General features: G+C 39.6%; 1 protein-coding gene across 4 annotated transcripts; it reads left to right on the top strand.

The window, feature by feature from the left end:
- The first annotated feature begins 5,224 nt into the window (after positions 1-5,224).
- Positions 5,225-22,262, top strand: dclre1b (DNA cross-link repair 1B). Of its 4 annotated transcripts, XM_061987389.1 has the most exons (5): positions 5,225-5,815; positions 9,092-9,257; positions 10,232-10,414; positions 11,203-12,093; positions 21,499-22,262. In XM_061987389.1, exons 1-5 carry the CDS (start codon positions 5,621-5,623, stop codon positions 21,660-21,662), a joined length of 1,599 nt encoding a protein of 532 aa, XP_061843373.1. In that variant the 5' UTR covers positions 5,225-5,620; the 3' UTR covers positions 21,663-22,262. The 4 variants fall into 4 exon arrangements, with proteins under 4 accessions (XP_061843373.1, XP_061843356.2, XP_061843347.2 ...); XM_061987372.2 differs by lacking the exon at positions 21,499-22,262 and having other exon boundaries at positions 9,092-9,230; positions 11,203-14,810; XM_061987363.2 differs by lacking the exon at positions 21,499-22,262 and having other exon boundaries at positions 11,203-14,809.
- The last annotated feature ends 645 nt before the right edge of the window (positions 22,263-22,907 follow it).

Raw genomic sequence — 22,907 nt, 5'->3', positions numbered from 1 at the left:
TCTGAAAACAACCCTGTACACTGGAAGATAAATTGTCACCGTTTCTTTGCCAACGACTTGACTGTGGAAAAAGCCCACCTCACATGCAGAGCACTAATCTAAAGGTCACCCGGCTGGATACCCTATCACTAAGTATAAGATGTGAGTAGTAACGAGCTTCACTTGTCCTTCTTGTGCAGTGAACTCCTGTTTAGTAATCGCCAGGTCATTCTTTCCGTGTGTGCATGTGCTAGGTTGGAAGTCGGATGCTAATTAACTGTAACGCCGACTATTATGTACGGGCTTCAGGGCACGAGCAGAGGACACGTGCTGTGATAGCAGAGGAATTTGCAGGTATAATACTGAAGAGTGAGTGATGTGGAAATAAACCTGATGGGAGGATGGGGGGTCTACTGGGGTTGCTGTCACCATGGTAACGCCCCTATTTAGTACTGTAGTAAGCCCTCTGACAAAAACTATAAATCACAAAGATACATTTGGGTTGAATGGCTGCAGAAAGGTGGTATTTTGCTGAAAACAATATTTATCATCCAGAATTCCACGGCAGTTTTCAACACAATTGTGAAAATACATTAAGTGTACAGAACATTTATGGCTTGTTTTTAAACACATCGTGTGGCATATTGATTCAAATTCAAGCATTTTATAATATAATCACACATTGGTGGGACCATTTCACTCCAGAATACTTTTTATAATTCTATTGTAACAGGAAATTTTAAATTAAATAAAAATCAGCTGGCCTGCATCTTTTTGCTTAACACTTACCGCCATCTTCTGGACACAACGACACATTTCACATTTTATAGGAAACATGGATGGTGAATGGTGAATGGATTATACTTGTATAGCGCTTTTCTACCTTTAAGGTACTCAAGGCGCTTTGAGACTATTTCCACATTCACCCATCATAAAGTCATGAATTGACTTTTTTTTTTTTTTTTCCAAATATTTTTATTGAATTTTGCAGACAGTACAGTATGATGGATCATGGCAACAGCAAGTTGAGGTATCTGTACATTTTACAATATGTAACATAATAAACCCCACCCCTTACAATACCCACCCACTTTAATTCCCAAGGTAATTGTCACCTAGTGCCCACAACAAATATAGACACACAATGAATTGACATTTTAATAATCTTACCTTTCACCATCATCATCATCACAAACAGCAGCAGTAGGAGCAGACACACTTGACATATGTTCTTGCTTTATATGCCAATATACAATATAAAAGTAAATACGGTTACTCATATTTCTCAGCTTTGTGGAAATGGCAAGGCAAGGAAAGGTACATTTATTTATAGAGCCAGGGGCGCCGCTAGGGATTTTGGGCCCCATGAAAAGAATCTTTACAGGGCCCCCAACACAGTGTCATTATTTTTTCTGTATTATAATTTCATCATCATTAGGGGCCTCTCTGGGCCCCCCTCCATCATGGGTCCCTAGAATCCGTCTCCTTGACCCCCCCCCCTTTCGGCGCCCCTGTATAGAGCACAAGTCATACACAAGGCAATTTAAAGTGCTTTATAGATCAGGGGTGGAATTTAACCACAGCAACTGCGGCATTTGCTGTGACCGCCCTTGTCATTTGCTGTAATGTCATAAAAATTGACCAACATTTCCGGCAACAACATGCCGTGACCGCCCTTGACTTTTTACTTGTTAATGGAGTAGGGAAGTAACGATAAACTGTACAATGATAGACAGCGGTAAAATTCCAGACGGTTAGTAACACATACTTGCCAACCTGGATACCTCCGATTTCGGGAGGTGGGGGGTAGGGGCGTGGTCGGGGGAGAGGCAGGGCGTGGTTAAGAGGGGAGGAGTATATTGACAGCTAGAATTCACCAAGTCAAGTATTTCATATATATATATATATATATATATATATATATATATATATATATATATATATATATATATATATATATCTACATCCTGAAAATATGCAAACAAAACTGTCCATCCATCCATCCATTTCTACCGCTTATTCCCTTCAGGGTTGCGGGGGGCGCTGGAGCCTATCTCAGCTACAATCGGGCAGAAGGCGGTGTACACCCTGGACAAGTCGCCACCTCATCGCAGGGCCAACACAGATAGACAGACAACATTCACACTCACATTCACACACTAGGGCCAATTTAGTGTTGCCAATCAAAACTATCCCCAGGTGCATGTCTTTGGAGGTGGGAGGAAGCCGGAGTACCCGGAGGGAACCCACGCAGTCACGGGGGGAACATGCAAACTCCACACAGAAAGATCCCGAGCCCGGGATTGAACCCAAGACTACTCAGGACCTTCGTATTGTGAGGCAGATGCACTAACCCCTCTACCACCGTGCTGCCCCGCAAACAAAACTGTGTTTAGATAATTGATACTTCAAACTTGCATAAATAAATCTTAAGGAATATAACATAACTTGGCTTCTGAGAGCTTCAAAATGTAATGAGTAAAATGCTAAAGTTGTTGATAAACAAGCAATTATTTTAATAATTAAATATGGTCATTTTAAATGAATTATTATGATAATTTAAAATTGATTATTTGAAATATGTTTATTTTAATGTATAATTCTAACGTCTGGATGTAATAAGGAGTCAGAAAAAATACAAATAAAAATACAATTAAATTTGATGTTTTTAGCAAAATATAGTAAAAATGTATTTAATTTTTTTTTTTTTTAATTAATAAATATATTTATTTTTAGGTAAGATAAACATAATAATATAATAGAATGTATCTCTCGTCTGGATGATTTATTTCTTGTCACCCTGTTGTCCTCCTGTTGTGAAAAAAGGCTGTCCTCACTCAGGTGCATGGAGCTGGAGGGGGCGTGGCCTCCAGCCCCGGCTGAAAATCGGGAGATTTTCGGGAGAATATTTGTCCCGGGAGGTTTTCGGGAGAGGCGCTGAATTTCGGGAGTCTCCCGGAAAATCAGGGAGGGTTGGCAAGTATGTAGTAACACCATTTAAATTTGTATTTACTGAAAAGCCGTCATTTAGTAATGCATTTTGGGCAACTACTTACTTCCTGAATACTGAAACGCCGCAGAGTATGCGCATGCGCACTTGAGCCGTTCGGCTCGGGGAAACATGGCAGCGACTCCATGGACTTTGTTTTGAAAATGTTCCCTCCGAGCTAGTCATTTCAATTGCTTCTACTTCTATGAAGTCTCGGTGTGTGATTAAGAGCGCAAGGAGGAGAACAATATTTGATGTTGCAGTTTCATTTTGAACGTGCAGCTGCTGGGACTGAGAGTTACCATTCATAAGGCGATGTGTTGGGAACGTAGCCACAACTTGTTTATAAAGTTTGTAGTTTGTTTACTAGGATGTTCACTCGTCCTTTAGTTAAATGCTAACTTTGTTAGTGTTCCAATAACATCATTCATCCATCCATCCATTTTCTACCGCTTGTCCCGTTCGGGGTCGCGGGGGGTGCTAGGGCCTATCTCAGCTGCATTTGGGCGGAAGGCGGCGTACACCCTGGACAAGTCGCCACCTCATCACAAGGCCAACACAGATAGACAGACAACATTCACACTCACATTCACACACTAATAGCCTTCTAGCTAAAATGTTTTGTCGTCTCATCGAATTGAACGCTGGCTGAGTTGTCCGGGAGGCACAAAGATTGTGTGTTAGATGTGAGGTGTCACTCCTCTTTATTTGTGTTGGCCAAACTGTTGCACCAAAGTACATGGTTGTTGTTGAAGAACAAAGCTTGTTTATTTGACTTTATCTTCATTAGCCTTTTGATTGATTGATTGATTGAAACTTTTATTAGTAGATTGCACAGTGAAGTACATATTCCGTACAATTGACCACTAAATGGTAACACCCGAATAAGTTTTTCAACTTGTTTAAGTCGGGGTCCACTTAAATTGATTCATGATACAGATATATACTATCATCATAGTACAGTCATCACACAAGTTAATCATCACAGTATATAAATTGAAATATTTACATTATTTACAATCCGGGGTGTGGGATATGGAGGGGGGAGGTGGTAGGGGGGTTAAGTTTGGTTGGTATCAACACTTCAGTCATCAACAATTGCATCATCAGAGAAATTGACATTGGAACAGTGTTGGACTGACTTGGTACATATGTTCAGCAAGTATTGGACACACAGAGAGAGAGATCAGAAATTATAAGAAAAAGTGACTACATTTGATTGTTTACAATCCGAAGAGGTATGATGAGGAAGGGAGGGTGTTAGTTTAGGGTTGAAGTTGCCTGGAGCCAAACTGCTTTGTGTTTTTTATTGATATCAAAAAGTTAACACCATGTTCTTTTTTACATTACTTGTTTCTTGTTTCATTCCACAAAGTCCTATGTGAAAGACTTGACCTCATATATTAACACTATTTTTATCTATATGGACAAAAAGTGCAGTTATGTCTTACATCCATAATATGTCATCTTGGGAATTTTTCACATTTATTTTAATTTATTTATAGTATTATTTTGTTTCTACCATATTACTTTGTTTATAATGCTTATATTGCGTTCATATGCACAATCAGCTTACTATTTGAGGTACATATATGCATTTTGAATGGGTGTGTTTTAAAAATAAAATAAACAATTTGGTCAAAGGATTTCAGTATAAGTAGTTTTTGAAAATTTGGAGCACATTTAAAATGACCGCAATAATAATCCATCCGTTTTCTACCGCTTGTCCCTTTTGGGGTGGCAGGGGGTGCTGGAGCCTATCTCAGCTGCATTCGGGCGGAAGGCGGGGTACACCCTGGACAAGTCGCCACCTCATCACTGGGCCAACACAGATATACAGAAAACATTCACACTCACATTCACACACTAGGACCAATTTTAGTTTTGCCAATCAACCTATCCCCAGGTATAATAACCGTGATAAATTTGGTCACAATAACCATGAGCCCTGCTTAAGGCAAGACTTGCCTTGACTTTAACAAGTTAAAATTCAAGGCCTGTAGATGCAGGAAATTATAAGCAAAAACAAATAAATAGAAATAAACTTATCATAAAAATTATCAATAATTATTATTTTTGGTTGAAAATCGTTTATTCTTAGTTGCAAATACTTTTTTGTTTGGTTGCATAGAATGACAAATTGATAATAGTCACACTAAGGAAAAAAGTATGCGATGACAAGAGTGAACTCTAAGAGGCAGTGTCGCACCAGGTACTATAGGACACCACAACGTTTGGCAACGAGGAAGAAGCAGATGCGGAAATGGGCGTCGGGACGAAATTAAAAATATAAATGGCGGGGGACAGAGACTGCAGTCTCACATTGGACTGTGATAAGTAAACATGTTTGAGAGCTCAGTAGAACGTTTTCAAGAAGCGAAAAGATGGGTCCGTAATGCAGCAACATAATGGACGTAGCCAGGCAAGTCTAACTCAAACGAGTTCAACACAGCTTGCTTTGTTTAGTCAAACCTGGCTAACGCAGTCACTAAGCGACCTTTCTGTATTTAAATACAAATATGCATACTTAAAAGCTAATATCATATTGTAAGACGCATTAATAATATAAGATGTTGATAACATTCAATGAGTAAATGGAATGGTCGACCTGCTACGTTGCTGGCTGTGTAACATCCCGGGACGACTGAGACGATGTCTAATGGCAAGATCATCCCAAACACGCCGCTGGCTGTTGACTTCTGGAAAGTTCGCAAGTGTCCAGGGACGCGACTCTTCTTCCTGTCTCATATGCACAGCGACCACACGGTGGGCCTCACGTCCACTTGGGCAGACCGACCCATCTACTGCTCACCTGTCACTGCCTCTCTGCTCAGAGTTAAACTGGGGGTGAGTGCGCCTTTACTGCATTTGTGATGGAGAACATATGCCAATTAGGGCTGGGCGATACGGCCTTTTTTTAATATCGCGATATTTTAAGGCCATATCGCGATACACGATATATATCTCGATATTTTGCCCTAGCCTTGAATGAACACTTGATGCATATATTCACAGCAGTATGATGATTCTATGTGTCTACATTAAAACATTGTTCTTCATACTGCATTAATATATGCTACTTTTAAACTTTCATGCAGAGAAGGAATTCACAACTAAAAAAATTACTATTTTTTTCATACGGTGTTGATCTGGAAATGTTTGCCTCGGCATTTTGATGGTGTGCACGTGTGGCACCAAACGGAGATATTGACGTGCGGAGTAAGCCCTCTTCATTGTCTAGCGGGTGACTTTTCAAATGATGCTACATGTTAGCAGTGTGGCCGAGTGTCCTGGATTCGCCTATACCAGGGGTCGGCAACCCAAAATGTTGAAAGAGCCACATTGGACCGAAAATACAAAAAAAAAAATCTGTCTGAGCCTCAAAAAATTAAAAGCCATATTACATACAGATAGTGTGTCATGAGATATACATTGAATTAAGAGGACTTAAAGGAAACTAAATGACCTCAAATTTAGCTACAAATGAGGCATAATGATGCAATATGTACATATAGCTAGCCTAAATAGCATGTTAGCATCGATTAGCTGGCAGTCATGCAGTCTGATTAGCACTCCACACAAGTCAATAACATAAACAAAACTCACCTTTGTGCATTCACGCACAACATTAAAAGGTTGGTGGACAAAATGAGACAGAAAAAGAAGTGGCATAAAAGACGTCCTAGAAAGTCGGAGAAACTTATATATGTAAACAAACTTCGGTGAGTTCAAGGACCGCCAAAATTAGTAGGACAAAACGGCGCTCGCCAAATACTCGAATCAGTGAAGCATGTTTAATATAAACAGTGTGCTTTATAACAATTAGGGAGATTTGTGTCACGTTTGTCCTACAGAAACCATATTAACACAAAAAATATATTTTTTTCCCCTCATCTTTTTCTATTTTTCATACATTTTTCAAAAAGCTCCAGAGAGCCACTAGGGCGGCGCTAAAGAGCCGCATGCGGCTCAAGAGCCGCGGGTTGCCGACCCCCGGCCTATACAGTGTACTTATCTAATAAAATAATAAACAGGAGACATTAGAGCAGGTTCGGTAGCCACCGCTTCTTTAATGTCAACATCACACACCTCCTTCCACAACCACACACACCCTACGTCACAGCCCTACGGCAACTCTGGAGGGACAAAACTCCTCCTCCTTACCTATCACACTCCGGTAACTTGGGACACCCTGAACTGTTTGTTACAGCAGTAATGCTACTTTCTATAGCAACGCTTTTGCCCCACACTTGACAAATTCCGGTTGTCTGTTCGACATATTCCCACTTGAAGCCAAACCACCGCCAGACGATGGACCCCCTGCTGTTTTTCTTAGGAATTAATTATTCCTTCATTTGTTACCAGATTCGCACCTTCTTTCTCTTGTATTAGCGCTCGCACCGCTCCGCTAGCATCACAGCTAATGTCAGCCATGCTGCTACCTCTCTGCTCAGGGAGGACGTATACGTATGTGACGTATGACGTGACAGTATGTGACGTATGTAAGAAGGTGCGCTTGCTGTCTGTGAGAAGGACAGACAAGACAGAGTGAGTAAAGCCTGTAGTGTAATGTCCGCAGCTAAAAGCAACTGTGTGAGAACGTATACTCGATATCACGATATAGTCATTTTCTATATCGCACAGAGACAAACCCGCGATATATCGCGTATATCGATATATCGCCAAGCCCTAATGCCAATGAACAATATAATATATGTGAATGGAATCAAATACATCATACAAGCATCTTCTGGAAGATTCTTTCATTACATAAATAGGCTACACTTGAACCCCCTGAATGTGTTAAAGGGGAACTGCACTTTTTTATTTTATTTTGCCTATTGTTCACAAGCTTTATGAAAGACATGACGACAGATGGATTTTTTTTTTTTAACACATTCTTATTAAATAAATGTAAATACAAGTCTGATTACAGCGCAGCCAATGAGAGCTCCACTATACCGCCCATAAAATCAGATAAATAACCTTTCAGAGAGCGCCAACAATACTCAATTTATATTTCGGGACCTGAGTAAACAGAGTATTGGTGATCACGTCTGGGTGTGCCTTCCTGTAAAGTTTATTCTAAAACATAAATTATGCCTCTTACCTGAAAAATAAGTGGCTGAGAATATAACCCGACAAGAAAAGGGTGGAGTGCCATCTCCGGGTTGGGGAGGAGACCCTGCCCCAAGTGGAGGAGTTCAAGTACCTAGGACAGGGGTCGGCAACCCGCGGCTCTTTGATCACTCTGATGCGACTCAACTGCATACTTGCTGATCCCCCACCGATTTTTCCAGGAGGTTTCCGGATTTTAGTGCCTCTTTCGGAAATCTCCCGGGGCAAACATTCTCCGATTTTCACCCGGACTACAATATTGAGGGCGTGCCGTGATGGCACTGCCTTTAACGTCCTCTACAACATGTCGTCGCGTCTGCTTTTACACCATGCTATCTGCGTGCGGCCTCTGCTTAAACACGTAAGAGACTGCAAGGCATACTTGGTCAACAGCCATACAGGTTACACTGAGGGTTGTTATATAAACAACTTTAACACTCTTACTAATATGCGCCACACTGTAAATCCACACCAAACAAGAATGACAAACACATTTCGGGAGAACATCCGCACTGTAACACAACATAAACACAACAGAACAAATACCAGAATCCCATGCATCACTAACTCTTCCGGGCTACATTATACACCTCCGCTAGCACCAAACCCCGCCCACCTCAACCGATGCACGGAGGGGGGGGGGTGTAATGTAGCCCGGAAGAGTTAACAAATACTAAATACTGATTATATGTGTACAGTGTATATATTGTATCTGCTAATGTAGTTCTGTTGTAGTTGAAAAAAATACGATTAAATACTGATACCGATAAAAACAGGCCGATACCAATAGACGTCAAAATGCCAAATATCGCCACCGATAATTAGCCCAGCCAATAATAGGTCGATCTCCTCAGTAGAAAATAAATGAATTAATGTTTTTCTGCGGCTGAGATTGACTTTTACTTTCATATCCATATAAAGAAAATGGAATTCAAAGAGAATTCTGAATCATCACACTTGATTTATAATATTTGATTTTCCTAACTATTTTTTTTTTCTTTGCAGGTGAAGGAGCAGTGGATCCACCCACTAGAACTGGATGACTCCTACCTTCTGTCTCTGGATGACGTTGGCAAAGAGAAGATGACAGTTACTCTAATTGATGCCAACCACTGTCCAGGGGCTGTCATGTTCCTCTTTGAGGGTTACTTCGGTTCTATACTGTACACTGGTTAGTGTATACACACACATAATAGTTATCTTACACAACTTAGGCCTGGGCTGATAACACATTTTTGCTGGACTATATATTGTCCCACAAATAATTGTCGATAAACGATATTATGTCAGCATTAGAGACGAATCATTGACTATTACTAGTAATATAGTAATAATACCTAATAATAGACAATTCAATAATATGTACCGGTAATACTAGTAATGCAACTAGCCATTTCAATTGCAATCAACTTTTATTTCTCATTAGTATTTTTTACCATTAATTGGAAGGTGAATAACATTAGTTATACTAAATAAGTAAAGAAGCGTAAAAATAAAATGGACACTCAATCTCTGTCAGTAAAAATTACACTTCAATAAACATTGTACATCTTGAAGTGCAGATTTTTTCCCATTTAGAAAAGCGGTCAAGTGGTTTGTTTTGTTGTCGTTTTTTTGTCGCCATCACTTTCCAACAAATTTGCAAACTGGCTCATTCGTCTGTGTTGATGGGCTCATGTTTCTTATTTCCGTTTAAAGCCAAAATATTCCCATACAGAAACATTTGGCTTTGCAATCATCTTTTTTCCTTCTTAGTTTCTGTTACTTTGCGATGCTTCTCACTAGTGAGTAGCCACGTTTTGTCCTTGCATCCTGTGTGTGTGAGAGTGTGAGAGTGAGCGAGTGAGCGAGCGAGCTTTCAGTCTCGTCTCTGCCCACCAAGATAAAGATTGTGAACAGCTAACAAGAGGGTTCATTGCAGTCATGTACTCATACTATTGAATAAAAGTGCTCAGGTACTGAGGGGTAAGCCCAAACAGGTAAAGAAAACAAACCCATACGGACATGGTTAATTTATTGTTGTCGAGTTAATTTCCATCTATCGATTAATAGATTTATTGACTGATCGGCCCAGGCCTACATGTGAGATCAAAAATATGCTAGTGCTGTACTGACTTGGTGTTTTGTTAACTACAACAATTTTAGGTGACTTCAGGTATTCCCCATCAATGCTGCGTGATCTTTGCCTTATTACAAGCGCCACAATCAATGTTCTGTACTTGGACAACACCAACTGTGACCCCAATCGCATGATCCCCACGAGAAAGCAAGCCACTCAGCAAATTAAGGAGATCATCCGCAGCCACCCTGACCATAATGTAGTCTTAGGTAACTTTGTTTACTTTTTTTTTTTTTTCTATTTCCAGTTTACGTCGAGCTCCTTCAATGTGGCCAGGTCTCGTCCAAAGTTTTTGTAAATGGAAACACCACACTTTAAATGCATGTGCAACCACACAACCAATGGCTTACTCCCAAATGAAGATACTGTGATGCATTAAACGGTACATTAATATTGTATTACATTACTAGAATGAGCTAAAATGCCTTGTTAGATGGAGATATGGAATTTAGGAAAAACTATATAGTCTAGTTCAGGGGTAGGGAACCTATGGCTCTCGAGCCAGATGTGACTCTCTTGATGACTGCATCTGGCTCTCAGATAAATCTTAGCTGACATTGCTTAACACGATAAGTATTGAATAATTCCGCTGGTAATCACAGTGTTAAAAATAAAGTTCAAAATATAAAACATTTTCATGTATTTTAATCCATCCATCCGTTTTCTACCACACCTGTTCAAGAAGTTGCATTAACGGTAAGAAGTATTTTATTTATTATTGGTTAGCTTCAGAATAACAATGTAATTAAAAAGAATAAGAGACTTATTATAGTCTAAAATGTTGGTCTTAGTTACAAATGCATGAATTTAGTAGTATTCAGTGTTAAAAAATATTATATGGCTCTCACAGAAATACATTTTTAAAATATTTGGCTTTCATGGCTCTCAGCCAAAAAGGTTACAGACCCCTGGTCTAGTTCAACCCTTCACTACTTGGTACTATTTATATATCTGTACATTGAACTCTAGAATTAAACTACTTTGTTGATTTCTGCAGGCCTATATGCGCTGGGCAAAGAGTCCCTGCTAGTGGATTTGGCCATGGAATTTCAAACTTGGATTGAGGTTAGCTATGAGAGGATGAAGACCCTCACATTGCTCGAACTGCCTGACGTTTTCACCACTGACCCGGGTGCTGGACGTATCCGAGTCGTGGAGCAGAGAGAGATTTCCTTTTCTGCCTTGTGCCAGTGGAACAAGGAAGAGCCCACCCTGGCTATCTATCCCACCAGCAGGCCCCTGGTCTCCTTTCATCCCAAAGTCCATGTGGTGCCCTACTCCGATCACTCATCTCATCAAGAGCTGATAGACTTTGTCTCCGGACTCAAACCTTTGTCTCTTGTGCCTATTATAGGAAATGGCATTCCAGGAAGCCTCTCTGCCTTACTCCCTGGCAAAAGGCATGAGATATTGGTGCCTGAGTCAGTACGACAATACATGGGGAGGCTGCCTGATAACAAAATGAAATCATCAGCATCTTCAAACTGTCGTCACCAACATGTCCGACCGCTTGCCCCAAAAGGAGTAGTGTTTGAATCTCCTGTAAGTTTAGCCAAGTCGGGCTCGAAAGCGGGGTGTCTGGATCAAGATTCTTCCTCTGAGGAAGAGGAGGAGATGGACTTAGAGAGTGTTGAAAAACATTGTGACTATATCCCTGGTGATTCAAACAAAAAACTCACCGCTTATAGAAACCGACGTGAACCTGTCGACCCGTGGAGCATCAACATTGTACAGACCATCCCAGAGGAAATGTTGTTGGCACACTCGATAACGCTCAGTCAACTCAGTCAGAGCAACTTTGCACCTGCGGTGATCGTGAGGAACACCAATGCATGCTTACGGCCACTCTGGAGCACAATAAAGCCCATTGATGAGACATCGTCAAATGGTAATTACAGTCAGCCTGTTGAATATCCACATGTTGGTAACAGCACACCAAGGTCAGATGATGATAGCATGAGTGAGTGTGAAGGACAAGCTGCCCTGCAGCACTCCAAACACTTGACACAAGACAACAACAGTGAATCTTTGTTCCACTCAAGTGTTGATAGCCAATCCTGCACTTCATTAAGTTCCTTAAAAGAGACGTATACAGAACAGCTTGAAAACAAGATTTTGAATGAACTTGTTTTCACAGAAGACGACTTAAAGGTATGCTGCCTCCTGAAGAAGAGTGATGTGCAGGTGTCTGCTGTTTGTCTCGTACACAAGCAAGATACGCTTACATCTCTGCCTAAATGACCTGATGTCCACATATTTAACTTCCTTAAAAAGCCTTTTCTTTGTTTTCCTTGAGTTTTTCTAAACATGTGCACCTATAAACAAATCTCAGTATATGTAGCCTTTCTCTTCGGCGCCTGTAATTAGGGATAGGAATCGAAAACCGGTTCTTGTTCAGAACCGTTTTACAGTGTATCAATTCCTTGGAATCGCTTGAAATGTTTTCAAAGCAATTATTTTAATGATTCCAGCGAGCGGGAATGGTGTCATTGCAAGAAACACTCCAATGACTTTTTACAAGAAAATATTGCAACAGCGCTACTTGTAAACATTGCAAGGCTACTATTTCATCTAGAGGAGGACATACGAGCAATATGCTAAAACATTTAAACACACAAAATTAATTAACCATAAGTGAATGTCGCTTTTCTGAACCGGTCCGATCTCATCCCAGCAGCAGTCACCTGGCGTAAACACAACAGATACTAACACAGCATATAATGTCGACACTATTATTTGTGAAATTTAAATGAATGCCTTCTAATTTAGATGGGCATTTTAAAAGACAGATTTTTGCTGACTCCAGGGCGGGTAGTACTGGCTCCAGTTCACGTCTGCCGCTAGACGCATGTCACCAAGCAACGACTAAGTTTGCGATCAGAAGTTTGCACCCATTTGCCACAGAAGACACACATTTTTTAGGTAGGTCAATGTTCAATTGTAGTCAGAGAAAAGCTGCATGATTTCCTCCAATCAGATCTTCACCGTCAAACTAAAAAAATAATAGAAGATTGTGTAAAAGTCCATTAATGTCAGCAAATCAACTTTAAATGTGAAACTAATTTATTAACTCACTGAGATATATCATGCCTTTATTTCTTATAATGTTGAAGATCATGGCTTACAATTTTTTTAATTCCACATTTTCTAAGACTTCCAATTTAAGGTTTTAAGACATTTTGCCTCCAATGGCCAAAGCGAAAATGGGCCAAACAGCTGTTTTTACCATACAACCCGCACTACTGGTGAGGAATTTAGCATCATACCGCCATATATGAATATAAGTCGCGTGACTAATTCAGTTAGCATGCAGCTCTACATCTTTTATCGACATTTGTAACCTTAAAACATTCAAAAAAGGTAATTTCCTACAGATTTTCTCTATTTCCAGGTATAACTAATTCCTTCTAGATATTTCATCTGATTGCTTTCAAACTTTACACAGACAGATTATACATATGGAGGATGCTACATCTTGATGCGCTTGGGTTTTCATGATAGTACGCGGGCGAACCATGGTGACAAGAAAATGATATGGCTGACTGCAAATATAGTTGTGTGGGTCATCGTGTGCACTGAACATCACAATGTGGCAGATCATCCTCTCAATGTACGATCTTTGGTCATGCAGAGCTGAACCCGCTACAACTCCAGACGAAGTCCAGTTTTACTTTTAAAAATCATCGATCCAAAATGTGCTTTCAACATCCATCCATCCATTTTCTACCGCTTATTACCTTCAGGGTCGCGGGGGGCACTGGAGCCTATCTCAGCTACAATCGGGCGGAAGGCGGGGTACACCCTGGACAAGTTGCCACCTCATCGCAGGGCCAACACAGATCGACAGACAACATTCACACTCACATTCACACACAACAACATTAAATTATACTGACATAACAATACTGATTTCATCTGAATGAAATTGATGTAAAACGTCTGATAGCCCTCGTGGCGCGTTATTAGGACATGAACCATGAAGTAGAAGGTCAATAGTTAAAATCCATGTTGGAGTTAAAGGTTTTAGATATGTTTTAATCATGTTTAAAAAATTATTTTAAAGTGGATTGGTCATTGTGTTGCTCAAGGTAATATTTATATGGTGCTGGTATACCCATGATTTCAGTCTTTCATAGCTCCTCTTGGACCACCATTTTTTGACATGATATTTGTTAAATCCTGGTTAAGGCCCTCGTTAAGAAACATTGGTCAATAAGTATTGGATTTTTGCTCCAAAGTTGCATTCTTAACTCGTTTTGTGAGTACGACTGCAAACGGTTCATTTATGGAGACCTTCCCAGATTGCAAATGATTGCTGATGATTTTGATTTTGTGTTATTTGCCTCCCCAATTCACATTACTTTTCACATAAACATTGTACAGAACACGTTTAGTTATTGTGTGTCAAAATACTATTAAATGTACCTATTAAGTACTGGACATTGAATATTGTGGAGTGTTTTTTTATTATATATATTTTTGTATACAAGTTATTTATTTTATTTTTGCTTGCATTTATTTTATTTGTGTGTTATCGTTGTGTTGGGGATATGGATCCCCTTGGGTCTGAAATAAAATGACTATTATGACTTGAAAAACTGATTTATAATCAAAGTAGCATTGTTGTATGGAAATAGAAATCCAATTTTAAAAATGTATACCATGCAATGTTTACTGATATTGTTGTATGAATTTTCTTTGTACTCTTTATTTGTTTATTTTGTTATATATATATATATTAGGGGTGTGGGAAAAATTCGATTCGAATTCGAATCACGATTCTCACGTTGTGCGATTCAGAGCCGATTCTCATTTTTTTAAAAACGATTTTTTTATTTTTTATTTTTTTATTTAAAAATGTTTTATTTTTTATTTTTAATAAATCAATTCAATAAAACAATACACAGCAATACCATTACAATGCAATCCTATTCCAAAACCAAACCCGACCCAGCAACACTCAGAACTGCAATAAACAGAGCAATTGAGAGGAGACACAAACACGACACAGAACAAACCAAAAGTAGTGAAACAAAAATGAATATTGTCAACAACAGTATCAATATTAGTTACAATTTCAACATAGCAGTGATTAAAAACCCTTTATTGACATTATCATTAGACATTTAAAAAAAAAGAACAATAGTGTCACAGTGGCTTACACTTGCATCGCATCTCATAAGCTTGACAACACTGTGTCCAATATTTTCACAAAGATAAAATAAGTCATATTTTTGGTTCATTTAATAGTTAAAACACATTTATAGTATTGCAATCAGTTGATAAAACATTGTCCTTTACAATTATAAAAGCTTTTTACAAAAATCTACTACTCTGCTTGCATGTCAGCAGACTGGGGTAGATCCTGCTGAAATCCTATGTATTGAATGAATAGAGAATCGTTTTGAATCGGGAAAAAATAGTTTTTGAATGGAGAATCGTGCTGAATTGAAAAAAAAAAAGATTTCGAATCGTGACCCCAAGAATCGATATTGAATCGAATCGTGGGACACCCAAAGATTCACAGCCCTAATATATATAGATATATAGATAGATCCTATTGCACTGAGGCCATTCAGTCTGAGGGTGGCAGCCTTTTCTAAGCTATTACAACCACTTTAGTGTCCATTTTCTGCATTCCACTGGGCTTAGTTATATGTGTGAGTTAGGAGATTAAGTTAGACACATAAATTGTACACAAATGTGTTAAGTAAAGCATGCTGACTGCTGAACAGGAATACTTCAGGACAACAATGCAATTCCCTCTCCTCCTTTTCCCATTGTAGTAAATATGATAGTAAAGACTCTGTGTGACCCTGAGCAGCATGTGCTGTGGAAAATACGATCATAAAATATTACACTCGTTTTTCATTGCAGCACTCGACATGCACAAAAGCAGATACCTTAAAATGAAGGTCGTGTGCTGTGTTTGGAAATGAAGGTTCAGAACAGAAAGTCTACATGCTCCCTGAAAAACAACCACAAAGCATGTTGTTGTTGCTAAACTGCATGTTAATTCAAAATAGATTAAAAAAGAGGGGGAGAGTTTATTTCCAACAGATTCTATTGTTTTGGTTGTATTTCTAACTGAGTGATTGCAAGCTTCAATGTGAAATTTCTAATCTGCTGCTTTTAGTTTTAATTGCTTCAAAATGTGAACTTTTACAGTTTTAACCAACTTGTCTGCTTGGGATCACAGTACAGTGGTATAGCTACCCCATTGTTTTAATATTATTCATCTTTAAATAGTGTGGGTTGGAAACGGAAATCAAGGCCAAAAAAAAATTCCCAATGAGAAACAATCTAAATCCAATAATATGTTCTTTAAAAAATATTAACCCTTTTAATAGAGACTATTTCTAGTCTTTCATCTAGCTGTGGAAAGTATAGCGGCCTGGATAGTACGGATGACCAAATAAACTCAGTTCTCATTTTAGTATTTGTTGGTATCTTGATTTTTGTATGCCACACTTACGACAAGATTGTTTGCCAAAAGTTTGTTTTTGTATGGTGTCACGGTTATTGTACGGTCAAACACTGTGACTAAAATGCCAGTTTGACTGCCCATCATTCCCGTGATGATATATCCATACAATTATTTTTATTAGTTGTTTCTAACTTGTGTGTCTGTGTTTAGATGTGTGTGTAATAACAGTCTGTGTCTGTGTTGTCATTTGTCTCTGTATTAGTTATGTTGTTTGTGTAAACCAGTGGTCCCCAAACTACAGCCCGCGGGAAGTCCCAAGTTAAATTATTATTATTATTTTTACTTTTTTAATTATTTTTTTAAATCTGTCTTTTCTAATCCATTTTCTACCGCTTGTTACTCTCGGTTTCTCCTAGCCGCTCAGGCAAATCATATTGTCTGAAAATGTATTTTCCCTATCGATAATGTGACATCACCACGCTCAGAATATATATACAGCCCGGCCCCCGGCCAAATTCTTTTAACCCAATGCGGCCCCCCGAGTCAAAAAGTTTGGTGACCCCTGGTGTAAACTATCATTAGGGTTAAAGATGTACTTTTTTCCCCACATTTTGTAAATGACAGCTACTCTCCTATTCTTCATTTATCATCACTTTTATCTTTATAGAATTCAGTAGTGTTTTACCTTTCAATAGAGTACTATACTACTACATTGTTGTATTTAAGAACACATGGGCAAGACAGTTTTGGTCTTTACAAAACGACTGTGGTCAGCCGCCAAGCCCAATATTACCCCAGGTTTTTTGCCTACACTCACAGAGCAGTGTGGTGTCTTCTTTAACAACCTGAAAACACGGACTGTAAGGCTCTCGTTGACTTTAATTTGGACTATTACTGTATGCTACAATATCACGTTTTGGCGCGGGTGTTGTTGGTCTGGGCCCCAGGATGCAGAAACGACAGGCGAAGTGCAGGTACACATGTATTTATTGACAAGACAAAAATAGTGCACATGCAAGAAGCATAGGGAAAACTAAGCAGCATGGAACTACAATGTAAAAATGATCCAGCCTGGTCCGGAGTACTTGTGCAGCTAGAAAGTGCACGGAGTAGCAACTAACAATCATGATCCAGCCCTGTCTGGAGGAACGGGGCATACGTAGCAGCCTGATTGGCAACTCGGGACAGGTGTGTCTTGATTGCCAAAATATTCTGATTCACAAATAAATGTTTCACCGTACTAAAACCAAAACGTGTTTTGATGTAAACTAAACTAATTCAAACTAAAAACGGGGTGTATGAAAACCAAAGTACCGCAATACTTTTGAATGAGTATTCAGCACCAAGGACAGCACACACACATAGAGTCGAGAAGTGATTCATCGATCAATCTCTTTGGGTTTTGAGCTTTTAGAGCTAAATGGATTGTTAGGTAATGATAGTTCTCATCCCCCTTCAATGCAGTGGTGAGAGGCTGAGAGTCAGCCTAAAGTGACAGCTCAACTTAAAGAAAAAAGGGATTTTTTATTTTATTTTTTTTAGAAAGCAGTGTGACAGATTTGACTTTTAACTCAGAGCTTAAAGAAAATGTATTACTCGTTTTAATTCCAATTTAGCATGCAACAATAGTGACTCTTCAATGGTGACAGAGCTGTGTGGGAGATGAGCACCAGCTCAGGGCTCACTAGCACAGGTCTTGTCTTTTGGCACTGACATTAAGAAAACCACTCGTTTCTGCAACCTTTTTTTTTCCATCCGAGCCTTTTCGAGACTGTCTCAGGGACCTTGGAACAGTGAAGTCGAGCTTTGTCACACTCCTGCACAAGCTGTTATCTTTCGCCTCACGGTGCTCAGCTATTTTGGCTGTAACTGACTGTATGTGTGGAAGTGTGAGGGAGAAGACGTGTTCATGAATGTGTCTTCTGAGAGGATAAATATTGTGGATCAGGTGCAGGAACCCGGGGCTGGGGTGGCAGCGTAACAAGAAGCAAAGGAGGAGGGGGAAATTTTAAAGTAACAGGTAGTAAAACGTTCTTAAGAACAAAATATGTAATGATCCAACCAGTTACGTAAGCTACTAGTTTGATTGACTGTTTGGTATGTTTTTCCAATAGCAATGTTATAAAATAGTAAAATAATGAATTTGTCAATAAAGATAAATCAATGGAATAGCATATTATACATTAGCGCTGTCAAGCAATTGATTTTTAATTAGACTAATTAAACTTGAATTTTGAATAATTGCATATTTTCAAGGTAAATTGCTTGCTTGCATAATTTTAAACAACTGTTAAAAAGACTTAATATTTTTACACAAATGCCAGAATGTCACAGGGGAAAATTGTTTTAAAGGTTTTACATGAATGCACATCCTTTGTTTGCTCAAAACCTGGCAAAAGTTTAATCTAAAAGTACCGTAAGGGTTTATTTTGGAGTGATATTTGCCAGCAAGCACCCTGCGATGAGGTGGCGACTTGTCCAGGGTGTACCCCGCCTTCCGCCCGATTGTAGCTGAGATAGGCTGCAGCGCCCCCCGCGACCCCAAAGGGAATAAGCGGTAGAAAATGGATGGATGGATGGATGGATTTGCCAGCAAGCACACCAGTGAGCGTCTGCTCATTCATCGTTGCACTGACATTGACTTGATCACTGACTGTAAAACAACCTGCTCCACCTCTCTGATAATAATCCACGGTTAATCCGTAGTTATGTGTCGTCTTCATTGTTTTTTCTTTTATTTCATTTTTGAGAATTTTGTTACCCTCAGGGCCTGCATGACACATAAGGGTCTGTGTGCCCGGCTGCCATGCCCGTACTGTGTGTCTGGGGTTCGCCTGTCTTCTGCTGGGTCTCGTTCTCACGCTTCCCATGTCACGGTCTGTTGTGGTGTCTTTGTGGGGCATGTAGCGCTGTTGCGCGGTGGCCAGATGCTGGGGTAGTGGCCTTGCGTTAATGTGGATCTCTGGTGGAAATAAGTTTTTACCACTGCAGGGTTTGTTAGTGCAAAAAGTTATTATTTTATTGTTATGCAGTTTTTTTGAGCAGTGTCCTCCTTTCCAAATGCAAGAAGCCTTTCCATCGATAATAACATCGTGTGCCACTCAGTGCAGCAGAAGCACTCCAATATTTACACCGCCGACGCATGTCCATCCTGACTCTCTCGCCACTGTCTGCTACAACTTTTCACTCTTCATGCTAGCTAAGCTTCTATAACCAATAGGTCATCATCCCTATATTCAGGTTAAAAGAAGATAAGGTTGTAAATCCTCATTTGTCCAAAAATAGTCGTCTTTTTCTTGTATTACAAAGTCTGCCACGATTAGAACACACACACCCGTTTGTTGACGGAAGTAGGAAGTGTGTTGCTGTAAGCAATGAAATAAATGGGCACAGGAAATAAGTTCTGGTAATGCTTAAAGTGATCAAAATACGGTAAATATTGTAAATATTGTATATTGTTATGAATGTGTTCATTACTACACAATATATATATATATTTATATATATATATATATACACACACACACCGTATTTCCTATAACCCGGTGCGCCCAATGTACGGAATAGTTCTGGTTGTGCTTACCGACCTCGAAGCTATTTTATTTGGTACATGGTGTAATGATAAGTGTGACCAGTAGATGGCAGTCACACATAACAGATACGTGTAGACTGCAAGCTATGAAACCGCACCGCTTGATGGACTGTCGGAGCATTCCAGCTACCGTAGTCAGACGTACTGTGCTTCAGCATTCGAGTATTGTTACAATTTGTGTATAAGGACCGTAAAATGGCACCTATTAGCAAACATATTATCTGGTGTACCCCGCCTACCGCCCGAATGCAGCTGAGATAGGCTGCAGCACCCCCCTCACCTCCTTTTTTTTTTTTTTGTCCTGTCCAGCCACTCAGGGAAATCATATTGTTAATGTAGATGCCCATATTTGCTGTACATATTTACTTTACAAAAGAGTGTAAGAGTATGGGATACTTCTCTTATTGCCTTATTTGTATTTGACTTTATTAAATGAATGTATATTATTGTGTGGCACAGCCGGACCAGATCGGGAGGGGATAGAAAGAGAAAAAAAGAGAGATAGAGGGCAAAATTGCGGGGACAAGAGGGGATAAGACAGAGAGACAACAACAACATTAGAACAGCATTAGCAAATACAATATGTACAATAATGATACTAAAAATTATAGCAAAGAAGCGGTTAGTGAAGTAAATATTAATAACACAGAAATTACAATGAACATTATTGCACTACAAATGGAGCAATACAAAGACCAATAGAAATATCACTAAAGATAATGAGTAATAATAATAATTACCTCTATGATCAACAATACCATTGTTTCAAATGCAGCAATACATATATGAAATGATAACTTGAATTACAAAAGAAAGCCGATAAATGGAGGGGAAGAAAGAGAAGTGAACTGTGTTAACCTCGTAGATTGTTATAGTAACACTAGGTTAAGCTTCGTCAGTGTGCCATGTGTTACCCAGTTTCCCCAAGGGGAACAACGTTAATATATGTTTGATGAAATGTGATTATATGCATGACTGTATGTATGTACAGTATATGTGCTTGTGTATGTACAGTATATGTATACTGTATGTATGTTTGTACAGTGAATATGCGTATTGATGTATGTACCGTGAGTGTGTATGTATGTACTGTATTTGTGTATGTATGTGGGAGCGTATGTACTTACGTATGTACAGTATGTGGGTAAGTATTAATTTGTGCACGTATGTATGTATTAATGTATGAATATACGTAAGTGTGTATATATGTATGAATAAGTATGTGCGTGTGAGTATGCATGTGAATTTTTATGTACAATATATTTGTCTCCCAGTGTGTGCAGGAGCCAAAGTACGGCCCCCAACCACCCAGGGAGCCCAACCCAAAACAGAAGGTGTGGTGCCCAGGGAAGAAGGGACCACCGGTCCCACGCAGCCAGGTTGGCCAGCAAGAGCTGGGCCCACTGTGCCGCCCAACATGGCCTGCAGCAGGCCATAGACAGACGTGCCCTGCAGAGGACAAGGCATGGGAGAAGACAGCCAGCTCCCAAGCCAGCAAGAGACCACACCCCACGCGGGCAGAAAGATGTCTCTCCGCAGCCGGAGGGGAAGATAACAAGTAACAAGATTTTTAAAAAGGAAACTACATTTTAAATATGAAATAATGTATGAAAAACAATTCAACAATTCCATTTTATGAAATCAAATAATATTGTACAGCATTGGAGAGTGGACTTCTAAAGTATTTAATTCCAGTTGTTTCAAACACACCATCAGAATTGTTTCCATATTTTCATGGATACATGTTTGTTATTTTTTTTATTATTTTAACGTCCTTGGCTGGCGTTAGACTCATTCTGCTTCAGTATGGTGTAGACCAGCAGTGATAAGCTTGAACTGCTTCACCGAGTCATCTGTCTTGGTATTATTTACTTACAATGGTATTCTGTTTGTATTGTTTCAGTTTTGTAAACTCACCAAAACGAGTCTTTTAAGCTGATAGGAGAGCTCGTTTCCGCAGCTCGTGGGTCATGACGATAACTTCTGTTTTGTTTGATCAGCCGTTTTACTGCCGCGTGACAGGCACCGTTTGGAAACAATTAAGATATATAAATAAACATTTACAAACTCGTTTGTACCTGTATATATCTGCCTTTTATGGTCTGGTGCAGCTAATATACGTGAAAATATAAAAATTTGGTGGGTGCGGCTTAAATATCGATGCACTCTATCACCCGGAAAATAGGGTACTGGTGGTTTTCATGTGAGAGTGCAAACACTGCATTCTCTCAGTCATTTCTTGTGTCAAGCTTCACTTGGTCCAATAAGATGTCATCCATGATTCTCTCTGATCCTCTCCTCCCAAATATGTGGCTCAGATGGCCCACATCCAGCAGCTGGTAGATGACTCACACAAGAGTGCTTCCCTTTGGGGGTCTCCATCTTCCCCACCTCCCTCTAACTGCACTCTTCATGCTCTCTTTCGCTGTTTCGCCTCCTCGCCACTCTCTTTCTTCCGCCTCTCGCTCTAATCGCCTTTATTCCTCGTTCCAGCCTCCCAGCTTAAAAAGAGTATCGCCCTCGCCTCTGTGCCTTTGCCAGATTTCCCGCCCTTTCCAATGCACTCCATGGGGCTCCACTCATGGTCTCTCCCTTTCTTTCCGTTTCATCATGTCATCCCATGTATTCTCTTTTAGGAGACTCCTCTTCTCTTCCAGATATGAGCACCCCGATCACTATTGCA

Source organism: Nerophis lumbriciformis, linkage group LG01, assembly GCF_033978685.3.
Source record: "Nerophis lumbriciformis linkage group LG01, RoL_Nlum_v2.1, whole genome shotgun sequence".
NCBI lineage: Eukaryota > Metazoa > Chordata > Actinopteri > Syngnathiformes > Syngnathidae > Nerophis > Nerophis lumbriciformis.
Note: the sequence above shows the minus strand (reverse complement) of the source record. Positions and strands in the feature narration are given on the sequence as shown.

Excerpts from the sequence above, each read along its gene's own strand:
- dclre1b (XM_061987363.2), top strand. The coding sequence starts at position 5,621 with ATGTCTAATGGCAAGATCATCCCAAACACGCCGCTGGCTGTTGACTTC. Across the intron at positions 5,816-9,091 it reads TGCTCAGAGTTAAACTGGGG|GTGAAGGAGCAGTGGATCCA; the intron begins GTGAGTGCGCCT and ends TTTTCTTTGCAG. Across the intron at positions 9,258-10,231 it reads CGGTTCTATACTGTACACTG|GTGACTTCAGGTATTCCCCA; the intron begins GTTAGTGTATAC and ends CAACAATTTTAG.